Source organism: Gadus macrocephalus, chromosome 23 (genome assembly GCF_031168955.1).
Source record: "Gadus macrocephalus chromosome 23, ASM3116895v1".
Taxonomy (NCBI): domain Eukaryota; kingdom Metazoa; phylum Chordata; class Actinopteri; order Gadiformes; family Gadidae; genus Gadus; species Gadus macrocephalus.
In genome coordinates, this window is record NC_082404.1 from 19,660,005 (window position 1) to 19,681,803 (window position 21,799).

General features: G+C 51.3%; 2 protein-coding genes and 1 non-coding gene across 5 annotated transcripts; 1 reads left to right on the forward strand and 2 right to left on the reverse strand.

Annotated features, from left to right (window-relative positions):
• Positions 1-899: 899 nt before the first annotated feature.
• On the forward strand, positions 900-18,921 carry LOC132452275 (solute carrier organic anion transporter family member 5A1-like). The gene is made up of 6 exons (XM_060044793.1): positions 900-1,312; positions 6,635-6,833; positions 9,553-9,712; positions 12,696-12,931; positions 13,115-13,179; positions 14,332-18,921. Exons 1-6 carry the CDS (start codon positions 1,069-1,071, stop codon positions 14,781-14,783), a joined length of 1,356 nt encoding a protein of 451 aa, XP_059900776.1. The 5' UTR covers positions 900-1,068; the 3' UTR covers positions 14,784-18,921.
• On the reverse strand, positions 17,750-21,351 carry cmbl (carboxymethylenebutenolidase homolog (Pseudomonas)). 3 transcript variants are annotated; one of them, XM_060044822.1, is made up of 6 exons: positions 21,182-21,351; positions 20,616-20,830; positions 20,393-20,500; positions 20,019-20,161; positions 19,489-19,580; positions 17,750-19,385 (listed from the first exon to the last, which is right to left on the reverse strand). In XM_060044822.1, the coding sequence occupies exons 1-6, from the start codon at positions 21,287-21,289 to the stop codon at positions 19,191-19,193; spliced, it is 861 nt and encodes a 286-aa protein (XP_059900805.1). In that variant the 5' UTR covers positions 21,290-21,351; the 3' UTR covers positions 17,750-19,190. The 3 variants fall into 3 exon arrangements, with proteins under 3 accessions (XP_059900805.1, XP_059900807.1, XP_059900806.1); XM_060044824.1 differs by having other exon boundaries at positions 21,020-21,351; XM_060044823.1 differs by having other exon boundaries at positions 21,130-21,347.
• trnat-agu (transfer RNA threonine (anticodon AGU)) lies at positions 21,351-21,424 on the reverse strand. The gene has a single exon. It is a non-coding gene; the product is annotated as a tRNA-Thr (tRNA).
• Positions 21,425-21,799: the final 375 nt, after the last annotated feature.

Genomic DNA, 21,799 nt, shown 5'->3' on the forward strand with positions numbered 1-21,799 from the left:
TCTTATTTGTTTTTTATCCTGATGCTAATGCTGTAGGCCAATGGGCACTGTGCTGTATACGGTTCGGTTCATGTCTGTGAGTTCTGCCCGGTAACAGTGATGCTGTTACAGTTTGACCAGAGCGTTTTGAGTGATGGGCCAATTGCAATGAGAGGGCATTTCTGCGTCCGAGTCACATGGGAAATGTCCTCTGGCAGATGTGTGTGTGTATGCAATGTGCTTGTGAGTGTGTAAGTAATTGACTGGCTGAAAAAAGAAGATGAGAGGACTAAATATAGATGACTCAACCGGGAACTGATCTCAGTCGGTAGAGGCGTAGCGAGATCGTGTTCCAATCAAAACCACATTAATATTTTGTTTATCGCTTAGACAGACCATCGGTCCACATCTTCCACCACCAAGTTTTTTTTAACTTTCTCAACTATAATTATTATTAAACATGATAACAAAGACAATACTCCTTGTTGGGGTAAGGGTTATGATAACAACTACTGGTAATACGATTAAGGATATTTTAAATGATTGGAACAACGATGATAATAACTCTAATGATAATAATGTTCATGATAGTATTAATAAATGAAAACGGCACGTTGAGTTATCGCTACCATGATACAGGACGTCAATGTAATGTTTGCCATCCATGTGTAAACCTTGAGTAGGAGGGAACGGGAAACCTGGCACTTATTGTGAGTTATTTCATGTTAGTAATAATTCACCTCTGAGTGCAGTACAGGGTTTCATGGCCTCTCAGCAATGGTCACAAATAACCATTTACCTCCATTTTACCATCAGAACTGAAACGGGTTTTAGGAGAGCTGTTTGTGAGGGGATGGAACATGGAAGGACATGGAATGCTGGAATGCTTCACTAAACGTTGATTTACAGCATTTAATGGATCTCCGGGCCAAATGGCACCTCTAGATAAGGACAAACGGTACTCTTATATCAGCGAGAGATCAAAAAGTATTTTTGTCCAAGACCAGACCCAGTATCAAAGTGCATCGATCAATATGAATATCAACTGAAAACAAATTATGGTTTAGAAAATGTTTAAAAATAAGAACAATGGTGAGTGTGAGTAATGCATCCATCCCATCATTGAGTTACGATGTCATCCCTGTATTCCCCCCCCCCTCCCCCACAGAGCTCCCCAAGGCGGCCATGAAGATCCTCAGCAACATGACCTTCATCTTCATCAGCCTCTCCTACACGGCCGAGTGCGCCATCGTGACCGCCTTCATCACCTTCATCCCCAAGTTCATCGAGTCCCAGTTCGGCATCCCCGCCTCCAACGCCAGCATCTACACCGGTGGGTACACACACACACACACACACACACACACACACACACACACACACACACACACACACACACACACACACACACACACACACACACACACACACACACACACACACACACACATCCCGTTTCCTGTGTTGTTCCTCTGAATGCTAATTCATTCATTCATGGGGACGTCCAGGTCTCTCACTCTCTCCTCAGTCGTTTGCGCTGGACTCCAGCGTGTGTGTACAGACAGGCTGTGGTGGGGCTATGAGTCACTCGTACTCCACATCCAGAACACTAATGTACCGCTCTGTTGACTGGCAGCACTGCAGCCTGGAGTCACTGAGGAGAGAGGACGCACACTCTCCCTCACACACGTCCACACGCGGACACCCCTCGGCAGGCCGTCTACCTGCTGCACTAGGCACCACTCGCCATGGAGGAGGATTCATAATGCATAATCCTTCGTCCCATGGGACCTCTTGGTGCCAGCTCTGCTCATACGCCATATTGTGTCAGGGAGTGGTAAACACTCTCTGACACACACACACACGCACACGCACACGCGCACGCGCACACCACAATGCGATTGCCTAATCTTCTCCAGCCTGTTGCCAGGAAACCAGGAGTGAAGTCAAATGGGTGGTGCGGTTGCCATGACGACCCAAACCATGCCATGGCTGTGATTTGATGATGAGAGGGAGAGGGCGCCCCTGGAGAGGGCAGGGGACGGAGGGATGCTTGCATTAACCAGATGGACCCGACCCCCCCACTGAGGGCTTAAGGCTTTGAATGAGGAATGACACACCACTTTAAGAGTGTGTATCGTCGTGTGTGTGAGGTTTATAGTTTACTTTATAGTTGTGTGTGTGTGTTTGAGGGTTTATAGTTGTGTGTGTGTGTGTGTGTGTGTGTGTGTGTGTGTGTGTGTGTGTGTGTGTGTGTGTGTGTGTGTGTGTGTGTGTGTGTGTGTGTGTGTGTGTGTGTGTGTGTGTGTGTGTGTGTGTGTGTGGCTGCCTGTGTATACGTAATCACTGTGTTTGTGGACAGGTTAAAGAGCTGTTACGTTTGCACAGTCATTATATGCCTCTGCAGAAATAGCACTATCACGCACACACACGGGCGCACACACACATAGACAAACACAAACACACACGCACACCTCTCCGTCTTTCTGATGCACTTTTCAGCCTCCCGACGCCTCCCAGTCACGTTCCTCCGGCTGCTCTCCCTTCTTCTCCCCCTTTCCCTTTGGTTGCATCCTTCCTCATTCATCTTTAGATAGTTCAGTGATTGGCTCCTCCTCATCTTTAAGTGTTCCTCACACTCTTGAGCTTTTATTTCACTCGTCCTCGTTCTGCCTAAATTCTTTCCTTTCTCCCACACTGCATCTCCGTCTCTCCGTCTCTCCCCCTCCTTCCCTCCGTCTCCCCCCTCCGTCTCCCCCCGGATGGGCTCTGGGCTTTAAGTCGATCACAGCGGTCTGTAGGACATGAAGACCCCACACTTCACTGCAGGCTCCAGCCGACTTGGCAGAATCAGAGATCAAGATTCATGTTAGACTATCAGTACACCTCGAAACAGCCACATCGACCCTACACACACACACACGTACACACACTACACACTACACACGCACGCACACACGCACACACTCCAATTGTGGTTTCTCACACTTGCAAAGGTGACCTCCCGTGTCCATGTGTGACGTAGTCTGAACAATGGTTCAGTGTTGTGCGGACAAAGGGGGCTTGCCTTGGGACTGAGGCCGGGCCTTCACCCCATGGGGCCTTGGGACTGAGGCCGGGCCTTCACCCCATGGGGCCTTGGGACTGAGGCCGGGCCTTCACCCCATGGGGCCGCCGGGACTGAGGCCGGGCCTTCACCCCATGGGGCCTTGGGACTGAGGCCAGCCTTCACCCCATGGGGCCGCCGGGACTGAGGCTGGGCCTTCACCCCATGGGGCCGCCGGGACTGAGGCCGGGCCTTCACCCCATGGGGCCGCCGGGACTGAGGCCGGGCCTTCACCCCATGGGGCCTTGGGACTGAGGCCGGGCCTTCACCCCATGGGGCCTTGGGACTGAGGCCGGGCCTTCACCCCATGGGGCCTTGGGACTGAGGCCAGCCTTCACCCCATGGGGCCGCCGGGACTGAGGCCGGGCCTTCACCCCATGGGGCCGCCGGGACTGAGGCCGGGCCTTCACCCCATGGGGCCGCCGGGACTGAGGCCGGGCCTTCACCCCATGGGGCCTTGGGACTGAGGCCGGGCCTTCACCCCATGGGGCCTTGGGACTGAGGCCAGCCTTCACCCCATGGGGCCGCCGGGACTGAGGCCGGGCCTTCACCCCATGGGGCCGCCGGGACTGAGGCCGGGCCTTCACCCCATGGGGCCGCCGGGACTGAGGCCGGGCCTTCACCCCATGGGGCCGCCGGGACTGAGGCCGGCCTTCACCCCATGGGGCCGCCGGGACTGAGGCCGGGCCTTCACCCCGCCGGGACCGGACCTCATCAGCCCCGCTCAGCTCTGATTGGGGGGGAGGGCCTTCCTCCTGGCTGGTTGGCACGCTCCATATCAGAGCTCTGCTCTGATTGGGGGGGAGGGCCTTCCTCCTGGCTGGTTGGCACGCCCCCAGAGCTCTGATTGGGGGCCAACCAGCCAGGAGGAGGGCCTTCCTCCCTGATCTCTTGGTGGAGCACGGCGGTGAACGCTGACTGTGAACGCTGGCTGTGAACCAGCTGTTTGAGGCGGTTTAGGGGACATGTTTCTCATCGGAGCGCTGTAGCTCAGCAGACCTTACTCATGGATACAACAAGCTATGGAGCACATTAAAGGAAAGGGAACACTGGAACAGGCACCATATGACCCCTTTAACAAATGTACTGAGTTAGCAAGTGTCTGCATGATGACTTTAAGGACGTGCTTGTGTGGGCACGTGCATGCTCTTAATCCCAGGAAAAGCACTCTTTACAACAAAAACCCTGCACTCACAGGATAGACATAAGCTACAGCTGTCTACGGCTGGCTCCCACTGACACTCGCAAAGGGGGTGTGTGTGTGTGTGTGTGTGTGTGTGTGTGTGTGTGTGTGTGTGTGTGTGTGTGTGTGTGTGTGTGTGTGTGTGTGTGTGTGTGTGTGTGTGTGTGTGTGATAAAGAGTGATGTCCACAGAGATAGAGCGAGTGCCATGTCTCTGATAGATGTAACGGTGTATACTGCAGTGTTTTAAAAGACACAGACAGACAGAGAGACAGACAGACGGACAGACAGACGGACAGACAGAGCGGATGACTCAGCCCCCCCCCCCCCTCCCACCAGCATGACCCAGGACTAGCTCAGAGCTAGCTCAGAGCTAGCTCAGAGCTAGCTCAGAGCTAGCTCTGCTAGCGGCCCTGTAGCCCCAGTGTTGGCTTCTCTCTCGCTGTCGGTCCGAGCCGAGGGGAGGACCGTGGGGTCCTGTCTCTGGGGGCCACGCACTCACTCTCTTCCACACACATCCATTTTAAGTCCCATATTCTTTTAATCCATTGGGATAGCGTGAAGGTTATTGTGTCGTACAATTTCATGTGAAAGCCGTAAAACCTACTAATCAAATTTATTTTAACGTAGTTAATCACGACATGTTTATTATTATTCATTAGTTCGACCTAATTCTGACATGTTGATCACACCCCACCACCTTTAAGTGTCAGGGTTAGGGTTTCATTCTATTGTACACGTGTGTAATCAACCCAGCCTCCCTCCAGATCTCTTGCTCTGTCTCTCTCCCTTTCTCCCCGTCTTTGTCTCTCGACCCATCCCTCCTACCCTCCTAACCCCTTTTCTACAGGCTTCTCTTTCTTTGTTTGTTTCCTCTCCTTATCTCCCCTCGCCCCCCCCCTCATTTACCCAGACACACACCTTCCTTCTCTTTATCATTCTCCCCCTTCCCTCCCTTCGTCCTCCTCTCTCTCCCCCTCTCTCTCTGTGTTTCTCTCTCCCCCTTCCCTCCCTTCGTCCTCCTCTCTCTCCCCCTCTCTCTCTGTTTCTCTCTCCCCCTTCCTCCCTTCGTCCTCCTCTCTCTCCCCCTCTCTCTGTGTTTCTCTCTCCCCCTTTCTTCCCTTCGTCCTCCTCTCTCTCTCCCCCTCTCTCTGTGTTTCTCTCTCCCCCTTCCTCCCTTCGTCCTCCTCTCTCTCCCCCTCTCTCTGTGTTTCTCTCTCCCCCTTTCCTCCCTTCGTCCTCCTCTCTCTCCACCTCTCTCTCTGTTTCTCTCTCCCCCTTCCCTCCCTTCGTCCTCCTCTCTCTCCCCCTCTCTCTGTGTTTCTCTCTCCCCCTTTCCTCCCTTCGTCCTCCTCTCTCTCCCCCTCTCTCTCTGTTTCTCTCTCCCCCTCTCTCTGTGTTTCTCTCTCCCCCTTTCCTCCCTTCGTCCTCCTCTCTCTCCCCCTCTCTGTGTTTCTCTCTCCCCCTTTCCTCCCTTCGTCCTCCTCTCTCTCCCCCTCTCTCTGTGTTTCTCTCTCCCCCTTTCCTCCCTTCATCCTCCTCTCTCTCCCCCTCTCTGTGTTTCTCTATCCCCCTTTCCTCCCTTCGTCCTCCTCTCTCTCCCCCTCTCTCTCCCCCTTTCCTCCCTTCGTCCTTCCCCTACCGCCCTGCCACTCTTATCTTACGACTAACTGTTTCCCTCCTTGTTGAGTCTCTCTGTCCGTCAGACACTCAAGAAAATGTCAATTGTTAGTCCAACTATGATTGGATTATTAAGATGCATGTATACAAGTTAGTCAAACCAAAATCGAATGGAATTGGGTTTCTCATAGTCGGATTAAGACCCCTAGATTATTTGATTGATAGTCGCATTAAGCGTGCATGTTTACGTCAATCGATCTGGAATTGGATTTTGCGTTCTGCCCATGCTCGAGATCTTTTCCGGGGGCCGAGAGCCGTAAGTAGAAGGAGATGCTAGTGGTGGTGATGTCGCCGTAGGAAAACGAGAAACAGCGATTTATTTAAAAAGGTGGCGCAGAAGGTTGTGATCATCAACACGCATTCAGTACACAATTCGCTTCGATTTCACCCAAGGCTGATTTAAAAGTACATGTTTCCCTAAACGTTGGTCATCACCGAGGTTGTAAAATAGTGTTTACGATTCTTTTATTGCGCCGCGGCCGAACTGACGGGGATATTCTCTGATATTATGAATCTTAAGACTGCGTCGGGTACTCTCTGGTACTACAAAGACTCGTAGTGGGGGTTATCTCGGCCGTGTTGGAGAAGGAATTGGGTGTATCTCCCACCTCCCTCCCTCTTCCTCCCCCCTCCCTCTACCTCCCCTACCTCCCCTCATGTTATGTTTCTCATGCGTCCTGCCCCCAGGTCTGATCATCGTTCCCAGTGCGGGCGTGGGCATCGTGCTGGGCGGCTACATCATCAAGAGGCTGAAGCTGGGCGCCCGCGAGTCGGCCAAGCTGGCCATGATCTGCAGCGGCGTGTCGCTGCTCTGCTTCTCCACGCTCTTCATCGTGGGATGTGAGAGCATCAACCTGGGGGGCATCAACATCCCCTACACCACCGGGTGAGCGCCTCCACCCACCTCCACCACCCACTCCCCTACACCACCGGGTGAGCGCCTCCACCCACCTACACCACCCACTCCCCTACACCACCCACTCCCCTACACCACCGGGTGAGGAGCCTCCACCCACTTACACCACCCACTCCCCTACACCACCCAAACCCTGACACCACCCACACCCCTACACCACCGGGTGAGCAGCCCTACACACACACACACACACACACACACACACACACACACACTAGGAGGAGGCTCGCTGGATGTTAAAGAGAAGCTAACAAGCCTCCAGTGTTGATGTCACTGCAGACAGAAATAAGGTGTTAATCTGCTGGCGTGTTCACGAGGTCACACTGGAGACCTCGTGAACTCGGCGCGCGTCGGCGACTCTGTGGGTGGCGCGCTGAACAGGGTTCCCACGGCGACACGGTGTGTGACGCGCTGAACAGGGTTCCCACGGCGACACGGTGTGTGACGGGGTGAACAGGGTTCCCACGGCGACACGGTGTGTGACGGGGTGAACAGGGTTCCTACGGGGACACGTGTGTGACGCGCTGAACAGGGTTGCCACGGTGACACGGTGTGTGACGGGGTGAACAGGGTTCCCACGGCGACACGGTGTGTGACGGGGTGAACAGGGTTCCCACGGCGACACGGTGTGTGACGGGGTGAACAGGGTTCCTACGGGGACACGTGTGTGACGCGCTGAACAGGGTTGCCACGGTGACACGTGTGTGACGGGGTCGATATGGTTCCACGTTCACGCAACGCAACGACCACGCAGACGCTTCAACGCTGTGGAACCTTTATGGTTCTGCAACAGTTTTTTTTGTGAGCAGACCAATCACAGCCCTTGCTGCTGCGTCGCCTCGACGGAAGACTTCTGGGAGGCGTACGGCGCCCATGCGGCGGACGCTAGGAGGGTCCGCAAGGACGAGAGGGGTCGGTAAGCCCCTTGCATTGCGTGACCGTGGGACCATAATCAGCCCTTCGGAGCCCAGCAGGCGTCCTGTCTCTGTACCGAGGACCCCCTCCTCTGGGCCCAGAGGAGGGGTTCTCTCCTCTGGGCCTGAACACCGGGCCCAGAGGAGAGGACCCCCTCCTCTGGGCCCGGTGTTCAGGCCCAGAGGAGAGGACCTCTCCTCTGGGCCCGGTGTTCAGGCCCAGAGACAGTCGGGCTGTGTTCCGGTACCTCTTTGACCTGCTGCACCCAATAATGACACAACCTCTCAGAGCGGTCGTTTGTTAAAGTCCTGGTCTGCCCCAGAGGGTTTAGCACGCCCCTGTGATGTGGAAGGCGCTCTTCATAGTGGGGCCGAGTCCGGAGCCCGGTAGCATGTAGTGTCCTCATGAGGTACGCTCACAGAGTAGCCTCTATTGGTGTCCACACGCCAGACACACGCTAGGCCAGACGTAGCGCTAGGCCAGACGTAGCGCTGCGCTGCTCGCTTCCAGTTGGAGCGCCCGTTGTCTCTCTTCCCGTCCGGGATCAATCGACTAGATCTTATTTAATCTTGAGGTTTCACTCTTCACTCAAGGCTACCAGAGGACGTGGGCTTTCTTAGAACATGCTGATTCCCCCTCGTAACGCCCTGGTCTACGAGGGAACACATTTGTTTACTCTCCGCTGATTGCCTCAGAGATTTGCCTCTGGTTCACATCAGCCGGTCACTGTGACGTGGGGAGTGTTCGGTCCAGGTCATCAGAGGCCACGGTCCAGCGCTGGGAATCCTCTCTGCTGGGACAATAGGAGGAAGTCTGCCCACACACACACACACACACACACACACACACACACACACACTGTACCAGGGCTCTGCACGCTTTGAAGCCATCAAGACGCTGTCGGCCTCTGGCCTCTGGCTGGATCAAACGGTTGGCCGTGCACGCAGGCTCTAGTTAATGACCACATGATGGACATATGTACCCCCGCACAATGACCTTTGAATCGGGATCCTGTGGCGTTCATAACACGCTTTGACTATACGTTGTACTGTACTGAAATGTACACAATGTACTAAATTCACGTTCCCGTAGCTTTCCTGTCCTTCCCTCTCTCCAGCCTGAACCGCTGCTCGCACGCCGGTCGGAGCCAGGCTTAGGCTCAAACAAAGGCTCCGTATTTGCGTGAAACCATTTATGTATTGTATTGTGGTGACTTCATCTGCAAAGACAGCTTGAGCTTTGAAATCCTACACGCCTGTTCTGGAACAGATCCAGACCCTCAAACATATTTCATGTTTATCGTTTTTATGACATAATCATCCTCATAAAATGCCTCAGGAACTAATTCTAATTACATTCGGTGAGTGTCTGTTGACCTGCCACGGCCCTAGGCAAACAATTATTTCCATACACACACGCTCATCACCACACACACACACTGTGTGTGTGTGTGTGTGTGTGTGTGTGTGTGTGTGTGTGTGTGTGTGTGTGTGTGTGTGTGTGTGTGTGTGTGTGTGTTAACTGATTACGTGTGTGGGTGTGTACAGAGAGGGGGTTGGGTGCCGGTCACACACACTCCCTCTCAGCCCTGGGCAGTATTGTGTTAGAGGTGGTCTCAGAGCGGGGGTCCCCCTGTAGACAGAGGGGTCCCTCAGGGGGTCCCCCTGTAGACAGCGGGCCCCTGGGTGTTGGTGTGAGAGCAGGGGCCGTCTCTCACCCATCAGACCAGCGTCATCATAGCAGAAGGAGAGCATTAACTCTGTCTCCCCCTCAGCCCCACCCTGACCATGGCCCACCGCAACCTCACCGGCAGCTGCAACGTCAACTGCGGCTGCAGGATCCACGAGTACGCTCCGGTCTGCGGCTCCGACGGCATCACCTACTTTAACCCCTGCCTGGCCGGCTGCAGTGGGGTGGGGAACGACAGTACGGGGGTCAGTCCACACGCACACACACACACACACACACACACAGACACACACACACACACACACACATACACACACACACACACACACAGACACACACACACACACACACACAGACACACACACACACACACACAGACACAGACACACACACACACACACACACACACAGACACACAGACACACACACACACACACACACACACACACACACACACACACACACACACACACACACACACACACACACACACACACACACATACAGAACCACACAGTGAGTCCTCTACTGATGCTAACAGAACCACACAGTGAGTCCTCTACTGATGCTAACAGAACCACACAGTGAGTCCTCTACTGATGCTAACAGAACCACACAGTGAGTCCTCTGCTGATGCTAACAGAACCACACAGTGAGTCCTCTACTGATGCTAACAGAACCACACAGTGAGTCCTCTACTGATGCTAACAGAACCACACAGTGAGTCCTCTGCTGATGCTAACAGAACCACACAGTGAGTCCTCTGCTGATGCTAACAGAACCACACAGTGAGTCCTCTACTGATGCTAACAGAACCACACAGTGAGTCCTCTACTGATGCTAACAGAACCACACAGTGAGTCCTCTACTGATGCTAACAGAACCACACAGTGAGTCCTCTACTGATGCTAACAGAACCACACAGTGAGTCCTCTACTGATGCTAACAGAACCACACAGTGAGTCCTCTACTGATGCTAACAGAACCACACAGTGAGTCCTCTACTGATGCTAACAGAACCACACAGTGAGTCCTCTACTGATGCTAACAGAACCACACAGTGAGTCCTCTACTGATGCTAACAGAACCACACAGTGAGTCCTCTACTGATGCTAACAGAACCACACAGTGAGTCCTCTACTGATGCTAACAGAACCACACAGTGAGTCCTCTACTGATGCTGATGCTAACAGATTGATGCTGGCTTCATTCACAGAGTCTTGTGTAGTCATCCCTTTGGAGGAAGAAGTACATATTCGTACTACAATCCCATGAAGTGAAGGAACCTAGAAGCTGTAGAGATAGGGGGCCGAGTGCTGGGCCCGGGAACATGTGTACATCATGCATGTCTTAAGGAATGCAAACCCAAGGGCGCGATCCAACAGCCTCTCTATAATAATACACATTTCCTCGTACATGTTCCCGGAAGTCAATATCCAGCAGGAAGTGTCTAGCTCCATAACAATGTCCGACAGGAAATCAAAACAACATTGGTGAAAGTTTTTCTATTGTTAGAGGTGTGTGGGTGTGTGTGTGGTGTGATTGGGTGTGTAGGTGTGTATTTCTCTGAAAAGTACCCTAACTGAATTTTTACATCTCCAAATACGAAGAGAATACTAAATTCCAATATATTTAACTAAGGATTAAACAACCCAGCATCACAAAGTCCACGTATCATCTCCTACCTTACAGAACCTAACTTATTTTAATGAACAGATACTTAGTCGTAGATTATCTTCCGTTAGTCGTTTTAAAGAATGCCGTCGTGGTGTTCCAGTGTCCGTTGTGAGGGCTCGCCTTAGTGGGGGTTGTCCCTGGCATCAGGGTGACTACTCACCCTGTCCACACACTCGTTAGCCTTCTGCCCAGGACCTCGGTGTGGTGGGCTGGTCCACGTGTATAGCCTGCTGTGTGCTGGTCCAGGCTCCTGGTACAGTGTCCAGGCTCCAGTGTGCTGGTCCAGCCTCCAGGCTCCTGGTACACTGTCCAGGCTCCAGTGTGCTGGTCCAGGCTCCTGGTTGCTGGTCCGGTGTGGTGCTGGTCCAGTGTGGTGCTGGTCCTGTGTGGTGCTGGTCCTGTGTGGTGCTGGTCCTGTGTGGTGCTGGTCCCGGCTCCTGGTTGCTGGTCCGGTGTGGTGCTGGTCCGGTGTGGTGCTGGTCCTGTGTGGTGCTGGTCCCGGCTCCTGGTTGCTGGTCCGGTGTGGTGCTGGTCCGGTGTGGTGCTGGTCCTGTGTGGTGCTGGTCCCGGCTCCTGGTTGCTGGTCCGGTGTGGTGCTGGTCCGGTGTGGTGCTGGTCCGGTGTGGTGCTGGTCCCGGCTCCTGGTTGCTGGTCCGGTGTGGTGCTTGTCCGGTGTGGTGCTGGTCCAGTGTGGTGCTGGTCCGGTGTGGTGCTGGTCCAGTGTGGTGCTGGTCCCGGCCCCTGGTTGCTGGTCCGGTGTGGTGCTGGTCCGGTGTGGTGCCGGTCCAGGCTCCTGGTTGATGGTCCGGTGTGGTGCTGGTCCGGTGTGGTGCTGGTCCGGTGTGGTGCTGGTCCGGTGTGGTGCTGGTCCGGTGTGGTGCTGGTCCGGTGTGGTGCTGGTCCAGTGTGGTGCTGGTCCGGTGTGGTGCTGGTCCGGTGTGGTGCCGGTCCAGGCTCCTGGTTGATGGTCCGGTGTGGTGCTGGTCCGGTGTGGTGCTGGTCCGGTGTGGTGCTGGTCCGGTGTGGTGCTGGTCCGGTGTGGTGCTGGTCCGGTGTGTGGTGCTGGTCCGGTGTGTGGTGCTGGTCCAGTGTGGTGCTGGTCCAGTGTGGTGCTGGTCCAGGCTCCTGGTTGATGGTCCGGTGTGGTGCTGGTCCGGTGTGGTGCTGGTCCAGTGTGGTGCTGGTCCGGTGTGGTGCTGGTCCAGTGTGGTGCTGGTCCGGTGTGGTGCTGGTCCGGTGTGGTGCTGGTCCGGTGTGGTGCTGGTCCGGTGTGGTGCTGGTCCAGTGTGGTGCTTGTCCGGTGTGGTGCTGGTCCAGGCTCCTGGTTGATGGTCCGGTGTGGTGCTGGTCCGGTGTGGTGCTGGTCCAGTGTGGTGCTGGTGTGGTGCTGGTCCGGTGTGGTGCTGGTCCGGTGTGGTGCTGGTCCGGTGTGGTGCTGGTCCCGGCTCCTGGTTGATGGTCCGGTGTGGTGCTGGTCCAGTGTGGTGCTGGTCCCGGCTCCTGGTTGCTGGTCCGGGGTCCAGGCTCCTCACCGCGCCGTGTCCCCAGCAGGTCAGGAACTACACGGACTGCGGCTGCGTCCAGAGCCGGCAGGTCATCACGCCGTCGTCTGGAGGCCCGGTCAACCAGCTGGTCATCGTGAAGACCTACCTGAACGAGAACGGCTTCGCTCTGTCGGGGAAGTGCGACCGCACCTGCAATACCCTCATCCCCTTCCTCATCTTCCTCTTCATCGTCACGCTCATCACCGCCTGCGCACAGCCCTCCGCCATCATCGTCACGCTCAGGTTTGGCTCCTCCCCCCTCTATTTGGCCCCTCCCCTCTTTGGCTCCTCCATTACTACCACTGTTTGTTTGTTTTTCTCATTAAGAATTCTGTGTATAAATGACTTAATAGTACAAGGGGTGGAGCTATCTGGAATACGCATCATCACACCGATAATAATGAATCCGTGTTGTTCCCTCCCCAGGTCTGTTGACGAGCAGGAACGGCCTTTCGCTCTGGGGATGCAGTTTGTCCTGCTCAGAACGCTTGGTAAGCAGCTGGTTCATCTTCTTTCTGCTCACCTTCGTGTCCGAACACCGGCCTCAGGCTCCTGTCTCAAAGGGCGCAGCACGTAAAGTAGCGCCATTCATCTGAGTAACCCAGAGCTCTGAGGAATATAGACCGTAACAGCTCACCATCACCGACGTACATCCACAGCATCCACTGTGAGACGTATTCCTCAAGACAAATCCTCCTTTACTTTATCTACATTTAGGGCTTTAGTCAGAAGAAGAAGAAACAACAATATGTCGCCGTCGGTACAGTAAGGATGTTCATAGAACCGAGTGCCAAGCACTAACATGATGTTAAGTACTCTTTTTGCCAGGATGTACAACATACAATCAGTGCATACCTTGGGTGCCAGGACGTACAAACATAGAATTAAGAGTAAGGGAGGGGTGGTAGGGGGTGGGGGGGGCTATGCAGTCTAGGTGAACTGGAAACCAGGGAGACTTGAGTCTCTCCCAGAGCGTCGCCGGGAGTGACTCTGCAGTCCTGGCGTCGGCAGGCAGCTCGTTCCAACATTGCGGTGAAACAGAAGAGTTGTGACTTTGTCCCGTCTTAATTTCCCTCGACTAACAGGCGTGAGTGGTCAGGCTCTTCTCCTCTTGTCCTGTGTGCTCCAGCCTCTCACACACATGACCTCCAGCCGTCTGGAGGCAACACGCAGAGCCAGTGGAATGTGTAGCGGGTGGCTGCAGCAGCCTGCCCTGAGCTCAGCTGTAGCTTAGAGTTAGCCCCAGGGTCAGAGAGCTGCAGCCCTAGCAGGCTCCAGACCTCCACGGTATGCAGCAGCCATGCAAAACAGACGCATTCTCCCCAGGCACATAGCTGTGTGTGTGCGTGTGTGTGTGTGTGTGTGTGTGCGTGTGTGTGTGTGTGTGTGTGTGTGTCAATGTGGCCGAGGGTTGTGTAGGTTTGTAATAAATATAACCGTGTGTGGTTGGATGTCAAGGATGATATTAATTCTGACCAACTTTATATATATTTATGAATTATGTGTGTAAGATTAACTTTTTCTGCTTTGCTGGCATGGAAATGCCGAGATCCAAACATTAAGAAATACTTCCACCTAGTGGTGGCAAAGTGTATTACATATTATTCTCAACATGGTCTTAGTTTTAACGTGTGTGTCCCCAGCCTACATCCCCACCCCCATCTACTTCGGCGCCGTCATCGACACCACCTGCATGCTGTGGCAGCAGGACTGCGGTGTGCACGGCTCCTGCTGGGAGTACGACGTCACCTCCTTCCGCTTCGTGTACTTCGGCCTGGCCGCCAGCCTGAAGTTCGTGGGCTTCATCTTCATCTTCCTCACCTGGTACTCGCTGAAGCACAAGGAGGACAGGCCGGCGGGGGCCGTGCCCGGCGGGCGCCACCTGGCCCTGCCCCCGCCGGGCACGGTCAGCGAGCTCATCTGCCACGCCGGCGGCCACAAGAGCCACGCCCGCACGCGGTCGTGCCCCGTGTTCACGCCCCCCCGGGGAGACCCCGGCCCCAGCCTGCTCCAACGCGGCCACAGCAGCCTCAGTTGCCCCGGTAACGACCTCAAAGCAATAGCCCCGCCCATCCTTGGTTCCGCCCACGTCTGAGGGGGGGGCTCCTTTACTCTTGGGGGGGGGGGGGGGGGGGGGGGGGTTTGCCTTCCCGCTGCCGTTTCCCCAGCAACGGAACAGTGTCCACCTTAACAACCAGTCGTGACGCTCTGTGACGATGGCGGACAGGAAGTGGTCCCCCTCAACTGACGAGCGGCTCGGTAATCCCAGGGCTGGCCATCAGGGCGGCGCCGTACCCCGCTATTTAAATGGTCTTTTTTTATCTTCTGTTATTGTTGTCCCCATCTGCCGCCTAAACACAGTGTCCTCCAGACGTCCATATATGGGCTTACGACTGCACAACATTAACCTGGTGCTACCGCTACTTACTGGAGGGGGCGGGGCATTATACTCTAGCCTACACTGATTGGAGAGTAGACGGACCACTTACAATCCACGCTGCAACTAAAGCACAAATGTATCAACCTTTACTATGCAACATCCCCATGTGCACACACACACACACACGTACACACACACACACACACACACGTACACACACACACACACACACACACACACACGTACACACACACACACACACACACACACACACACACACACACACACACACACACACACACACACACACACACACACACACACACACACACACACACACACACACACACACCGGGCGCCTCCTGACTGCCCGTCCTGTACAGCTCGCTCTACATCACCCGCCTTTGACTGACTTTATCAGAAAGATCTTTTTCCTCTCCTTGTGAGGATGGGTTAGCTGGGCTTCAGCCCGTCCCGTGTGGTCGTGGTCAGTGTTCGGTTCTGGTGTTGCCAGACGTCTTGTTCATGTCGTTCGAAATGGACCCAAGTATTGTATTTCATTTACCCGCTCCCGACGGCCTCCCCTAACTCACCTGGTGTGGACCAGTGCCTCTGGAGACATAGACCTACGCTCGGTAGATATAGACCTACGCTTTGTAGACATAGACTTACGCTCTGTAGATATAGATCTACGCTCTGTAGACATAGACCTACGCTCGGTAGATATAGATCTACGCTCTGTAGACATAGACCTACGCTCTGTAGATATAGATCTACGCTCTGTAGATGTAGACCTACGCTCTGTAGATGTAGACCTACGCTCTGTAGATATAGACCTACGCTCTGAAGATATAGATCTATGCTCCGTAGATATATATATGCTCTTTAGATATAGATCTACGCTCTGGAGATATAGATCTATGCTCCGTAGATATATATATGCTCTTTAGATATAGATCTACGCTCTGGAGATATAGATCTATGCTCTGTCGATATAGATCTATGCTCTGTCGATATAGATCTGTGCTCTGTAGATATAGATCTGTGCTCTGTAGATATAGATCTATGCTCTGTCGATATAGATCTGTGCTCTGTAGATATAAATCTGTGCTCTGTAGATATAGATCTATGCTCTGTAGATATAGATCTATGCTCTGTAGATATAGATCTATGCTCTGTAGATACAGATCTATGCTCTGTAGCCATAGATATAGATCTATGCTCTGTAGCGTCCAGTCTGGGCTAGGTAGCTACCGGGCTAATTAGCTAACCACACCAAGGGCCAATTGCATCTTCTCGGACAAGGGGACGTCTGTGTGCTTACTCATTCTTTGACGGAGGTTCGTTGTTCCATCTTTAATTGAGTGCCCAGGGCTTTCTTATCCAGTGGTCGCCTTGAGCATTGTGCTCACGTCTCCTGTTCCTGGTCAACAGAGGGGAGCTTTATTTCCCGCCAAAGCATCCCTTCTCCTCTTCGTTAAAAGCAAAAAAGGGAAGAGCAGTACAACGGCCCGTCTTATCACGTGCTTAAACTACTTTGTCTTACAGACGTGACGTATACATGTATGTATAAGATACAAGTGGAACCAGATGCGCAAGTAGGAGAATCATTACTTTTGGACATAAGTACTGTAGTTTTTGGGTACTGCTGTGTTTTTAATGAATCAGGCCCAGATATTATTTTCTCTTTTTTCCTTTTTTTATTGATGTTATCGTGATCAATTGCAATCAATCATCAAGAAAATCATCAAACATATTCATAACTTAGGCTTTGTATTCTAATGGCTTCTTACTCGTCATCAGATGTACATAGTACTTTTTTAGTAGTCGTTTTAGGCTTTAATCAATTAGAGCAGTGAGCATGTAACTGATGAAGGCCCTTTATCAAACGATCATCTGATAGCAACAATTCCATTTATGGGTGTTGGTGGCTCTCTAGTGGACAGAATTAAGATTGTTTAGGAAGGCCAATGAATGTTTCTGTTAGTTGTAGTATTGAACAGTGAAGAGTTGGCAATGGGGTAAATGTGTAATATAATCACTGCACAGCTTTCCACTTATCATAAAAAACTCTTCAGCCCCAGTTTATCGCAAAAAACGATCCAGTACACACCTGGTTCAAATCTCATTGTTGTGCCTATAAATCGGGTGTAAGGTGACTACCGTTAAAACAAACAATAAGCACAACGTAGCCCTTACTGGAATGACTTGTCTTTTGTTCTCTTTGCTCTTCAATTTTGCTGACCTACAATTTTACGATGTTCGTGCACATTTAACTCAAGTCTGTTGAACCAAAACCGTTTTTTATTTCAAGGAAAGATTGTGCAGTGATTAAACCATTACCGACCTAACCTTTACCATGTTTCATTGTAGTTTGAAAGTGTGTGGGTGTGTGACTAATGCCAAATTATGTTTAATCTTAGGGTTATCTTTAAGAAGTAGTACCTCAAATTACATATTCCTGTGCTTGTGTAAATATTTTAAGCTAACTATACAGCTCAAAGTTAGAAGCCTATTTATGATCTAACCTGTAACAATGTAGTCTTTAAAATGGAAACATAAAAAATGATAAAAGATAACAAAGAAAGCAACATTACTTTGTTTCATGGTGCCTGACCAATATTTTAATTGCAAGGGGATGTGTTACTGTTTTAATTTGAATGAACCTTTTTGTTAAGAGAACTCCATGTTGCTAAGATTCCCAGAATTCCATCTTATTTTCTTTCATTCGTCTCAAACCGATTCTGGTCGATGAGCCGTTAAACACTGACGGCCTCGGATAGTACAGTTTCCAGGAAAAGGGTACAATATTCTGCCAGGAACCGCACAAACGGATGTGTCCCGGTTGTGTCCCAGAGAAGGTGGTGTCTGGCGGGGTCCTGCTCTGAAACGTCTCCATCCTACCTTGTGTATTGCAGCTTGTGCAGCGCACCGCACTGGCCTTTAGTATTTAAATCCCGACCTCCGGGTTCGGCCTTGACTTTGGGTTGTAGAAGAAACACAGAAAAGAATGCCGGGAAACACTTTCCATTGCATATAAGGCCCGTTTTATTTGATGGCTCTGGATAATTTCATCCTTTCTCTGGTTTATTGACCTAACCAAACCTCCCAACACCTGAAATAGTTAATCTCAGTCTTAAATCAGTTCAATAATCGGAATAACTGGGAAAGACAATGATAGGAATAGATACCAACACAAGGGTCAAGCTGCAATAGATAACGTCAGAGGATGAGAAGCAGGTCTTTCTCTCTTGTACTGTATCGAGGAACGCTCCAATACCTGCATGGGGGCACTTTCAACGGGCCTTATTCTCCTGCTGGCCATCTTGGCTCTGAACACCAGCTTGGTGGGGGTCAGAGTGTGGAGGGACGTCCCCCACCCAGCGGGCGTTTGGATGGCCACGGTGAATAAGATGGCTGCCAGGTGATGTCCCTATGCTATTGACTCCCAGATGACACCACTGCAATCATACTTTCCTGAGGATCTGGGCGATACTCGAGGTGTTAGCTGGGAACTCCTACAATTCATATCCAGTGAAAATAATGGCATTAATTCATTCCAACTGTACACCTCACTTTTCCGATAAACAGATGCCTAGACTACTACTACTTCTACTACTGCGATCGTTATGACTTCAGGTAGATTTGCTTCAGTTTTATTTTAAAACAGTATTTGGAGGCTGGAAGGTGTTTGCCTTAATGGACGTACGTTGTGTTCTGATGGCCCGGCTTTCTCCTCTGCTCTCTGTGTTCCTCAGGCGCTAAAAACAAGTCTTAATGATGTTGGTGAGCAGTTGGTTTACAGAGGCCTTGAATACTGGATATTTGTCATTAAAAAAAGATTAAAGTCTCATTCGCGTATTGATTCAATTTGTTCATAAATGACATCTCCATTGCTCACTTGACATGCAGTATTGTGCCTTTGACACTGATGACCACGTGGGGAATGTATCGTCGACATCACTACTGCATCAAACAGTCCCAGAAGCATTTCTTTCCTATTGGCTGTTTTCTTTAGAATGTCCCCTTATACAGTTCGGTTAAATTGAGTAAAGAAGAAGGATTTCATGATGAAGGATTTACAAAGCGACCTACAATAGCCGGGGCCCTGGGGGAGGGAGCTCATGGGCTACTGTTGTACATGAACTTGTTGAGCCAGTGGAGCATGTCCGACCGGGCCTCCAGGATGTGAGGTCTGTCCGAGGGGTTAATGTCTTCCCTCCTTCGGTGGACAAACCCGTGAGACTGCTCCGGAAAAATCTTCACCTGATGGTCCACGCTGCACTTCTCCTTCAGTCCAGCCTGAAGAACGCTGACCTGAGGAAGGCGAAGGCATTAATCCTCACACACAGAGGGAAATATTAACGGCGAAGCTGTTCCATTTGAACAAAGATGTGGACGGAAAAGAGATCGAACAAACCTGTTCAAGTGGTACAACCTCGTCCTTCTCCGCAAAGATGAACAGAACCGGGCTCTTTAGTTCATAGCAGTCCTCCCTTTCCTTTATGATCCCTGTCAGCATCAGAGCACAACACACTTCATAAGACATTAGGGCCGCCACCGGCCACTCAACACTGTCTGGATGTCTGGATACGGTAGTTTACTGTAATGTCTGGATACGGTAGTTTACTGTAATGTCTGGATACGATAGTTTTACTGTAATGTCTGGATACAGTAGTTAACTAATGTCTGGATACGGTTGTTAACTAATGTCTGGATACGGTAGTTTACTGTAATGTCTGGATACGGTAGTTAACTGTAATGTCTGGATACGGTTGTTAACTAATGTCTGGATACGATAGTTTACTGTAATGTCTGGATACGGTAGTTAACTGTAATGTCTGGATACGGTAGTTAACTGTAATGTCTGGATACGATAGTTTACTGTAATGTCTGGATACGGTAGTTTACTGTAATGTCTGGATACGGTAGTTAACTGTGGGCCCCTACCGTAGACGGAGACCCCCGCTGTAATGTGGGGGTAGTTGAGGGCCAGGTGATGCACGGCCACGCCTCCCCAACAGAAGCCCACCGATCCAATGAGGCGGACCCCGCACTGCTCCTTCAGGAACCTCAGGACCGCCTCCACCTCTCTGAGCGGAGCCCAGGTTCATGTCACTGACTTAGTCTCTGAGATCCTCTCATGTCATATGGGAGCCAAATCAAACTACTACTACATGGTTTCACTTCATTGTATGATCTTTCTTTTCTCATTAACATTGCTAGAGCCGTGGTGTTTTGATTGATTATTAAGTTTCCTTTCATCCATGCAGCAATGTTATTGATAAAGTACACTCAAAACCCGGATGACTTGGTCGGGTCACCTGTTTATATCGGTAGGCTTCTTATCCTCACACCACTCCTGGAACTTTGACCAGTCACTCGTTGGGCTCCAAGGATCCTTTCCGACATAGAAATCCGGACAAACCGCACTATAAGGTAAAGCAAAAGAACAAACCTGGCCAGTAAATTATACCATCTCGTAATTAACAATGGATTTAATGTTTATTTATATGAATATGCTAATTAAACAGGCAGGGTACATACATGTATCCATTTTCCGCCAACATATCGGCCATATATCTGGTATTAGGCAATGTCCATCCATAGATGTCATGAATGACAATCACGGCCTTGTCAGAGCCAGAAGACGGCTTCACCACGTACGACTTGATATGCTCTATTTGAACCTCTTGCCCGAGTCCACCGTAATCCATCCGGTCACCAATATCACACGGGCACGGCTTTGCTTCGTTTGCCATCTGAATATTTAATAAAATAAATATTTTAACATATAAGCCTGTTTATGAAACGAATCAAAACACAAAGATAAGCACAGGTAGAAAACGACAGAGCATGACACAGAGAGGCCAAGAATGTGAGGGTTCTGCTTGAACCGGGTACCGTGTGATTGGGAAAGAGTTGATAACATGACCTAGCGGTCAATGCACCTTTACCACAGCACGGCACCACACAACCCCGCATGTGACTTATCAACCACTTTGATTAGAACCAAATATTGTTGACGCAGATATCCTGCAAGAGTTGTCGCTATACCGACCTTTGCGTTACGTTTGAAGGAGTAGCAGAAACAACGACGATCCGTAGCCTACCAGAGGAACCAGATACGTCCACCGGAACAATGTTTCCCCGGATTTGCTTGTTGGACGCCCCTGATGACGTACAAAACCAATCCGATTTTGAGCTCTGAAAGGATACATGAGCTTTTTCTTTTTACAATGAACAGGAGTCGGGTTCTCTGCCCAACTGTGCCACCTCAAAAGGTGCCGCTGGGATTCGAACCCAGGATCTCCTGTTTACTAGACAGGCGCTTTAACCATCTAAGCCACGGCGCCGTCCACTTCTATTGCCTATTGGCATGGATTCAATTCCCAAATAGACATAAAACGTACAGAAAACACATGCATAATGCTACAAGGGAACAATACGGGGAGAAATGGGACGTTATGGTGCGATATTGTTTAGTTTTCGTTTGAAAGATGTTATTCTTCCAATAATAGCCAACAATGTTCAGTCAAAGGTAATGAACATGAATTTTAGGGCAAATAAATGACCCTATTATGTAAAAATGTTTTGTTTTTTAAGTTGTTCGGGCAACGCATACTTTTTGCAATGTTTGGCAGGACACATGCTGGACCTATTTCCGTCACCAGATGTCGCCCTTTGACCGTCTTTTCATAGTTATAAACTATTGTCGTAAGTGTTTCCGT

What these genes read in the sequence shown, in the direction of transcription:
- LOC132452275 (XM_060044793.1), top strand. Translation starts at nt 1,069, where the DNA reads ATGGTGAGTGTGAGTAATGCATCCATCCCATCATTGAGTTACGATGTC. An exon ending in AACATCCCCTACACCACCGG is followed by an intron (nt 6,834 to 9,552) that starts GTGAGCGCCTCC and finishes TCTCCCCCTCAG; the next exon opens with CCCCACCCTGACCATGGCCC. An exon ending in GCCATCATCGTCACGCTCAG is followed by an intron (nt 12,932 to 13,114) that starts GTTTGGCTCCTC and finishes TTCCCTCCCCAG; the next exon opens with GTCTGTTGACGAGCAGGAAC.
- cmbl (XM_060044822.1), bottom strand. Translation starts at nt 21,289, where the DNA reads ATGTATCCTTTCAGAGCTCAAAATCGGATTGGTTTTGTACGTCATCAG. An exon ending in AGCGGGGGTCTCCGTCTACG is followed by an intron (nt 19,581 to 20,018) that starts GTAGGGGCCCAC and finishes TGATGCTGACAG; the next exon opens with GGATCATAAAGGAAAGGGAG. An exon ending in AGGTTGTACCACTTGAACAG is followed by an intron (nt 19,386 to 19,488) that starts GTTTGTTCGATC and finishes CGCCTTCCTCAG; the next exon opens with GTCAGCGTTCTTCAGGCTGG.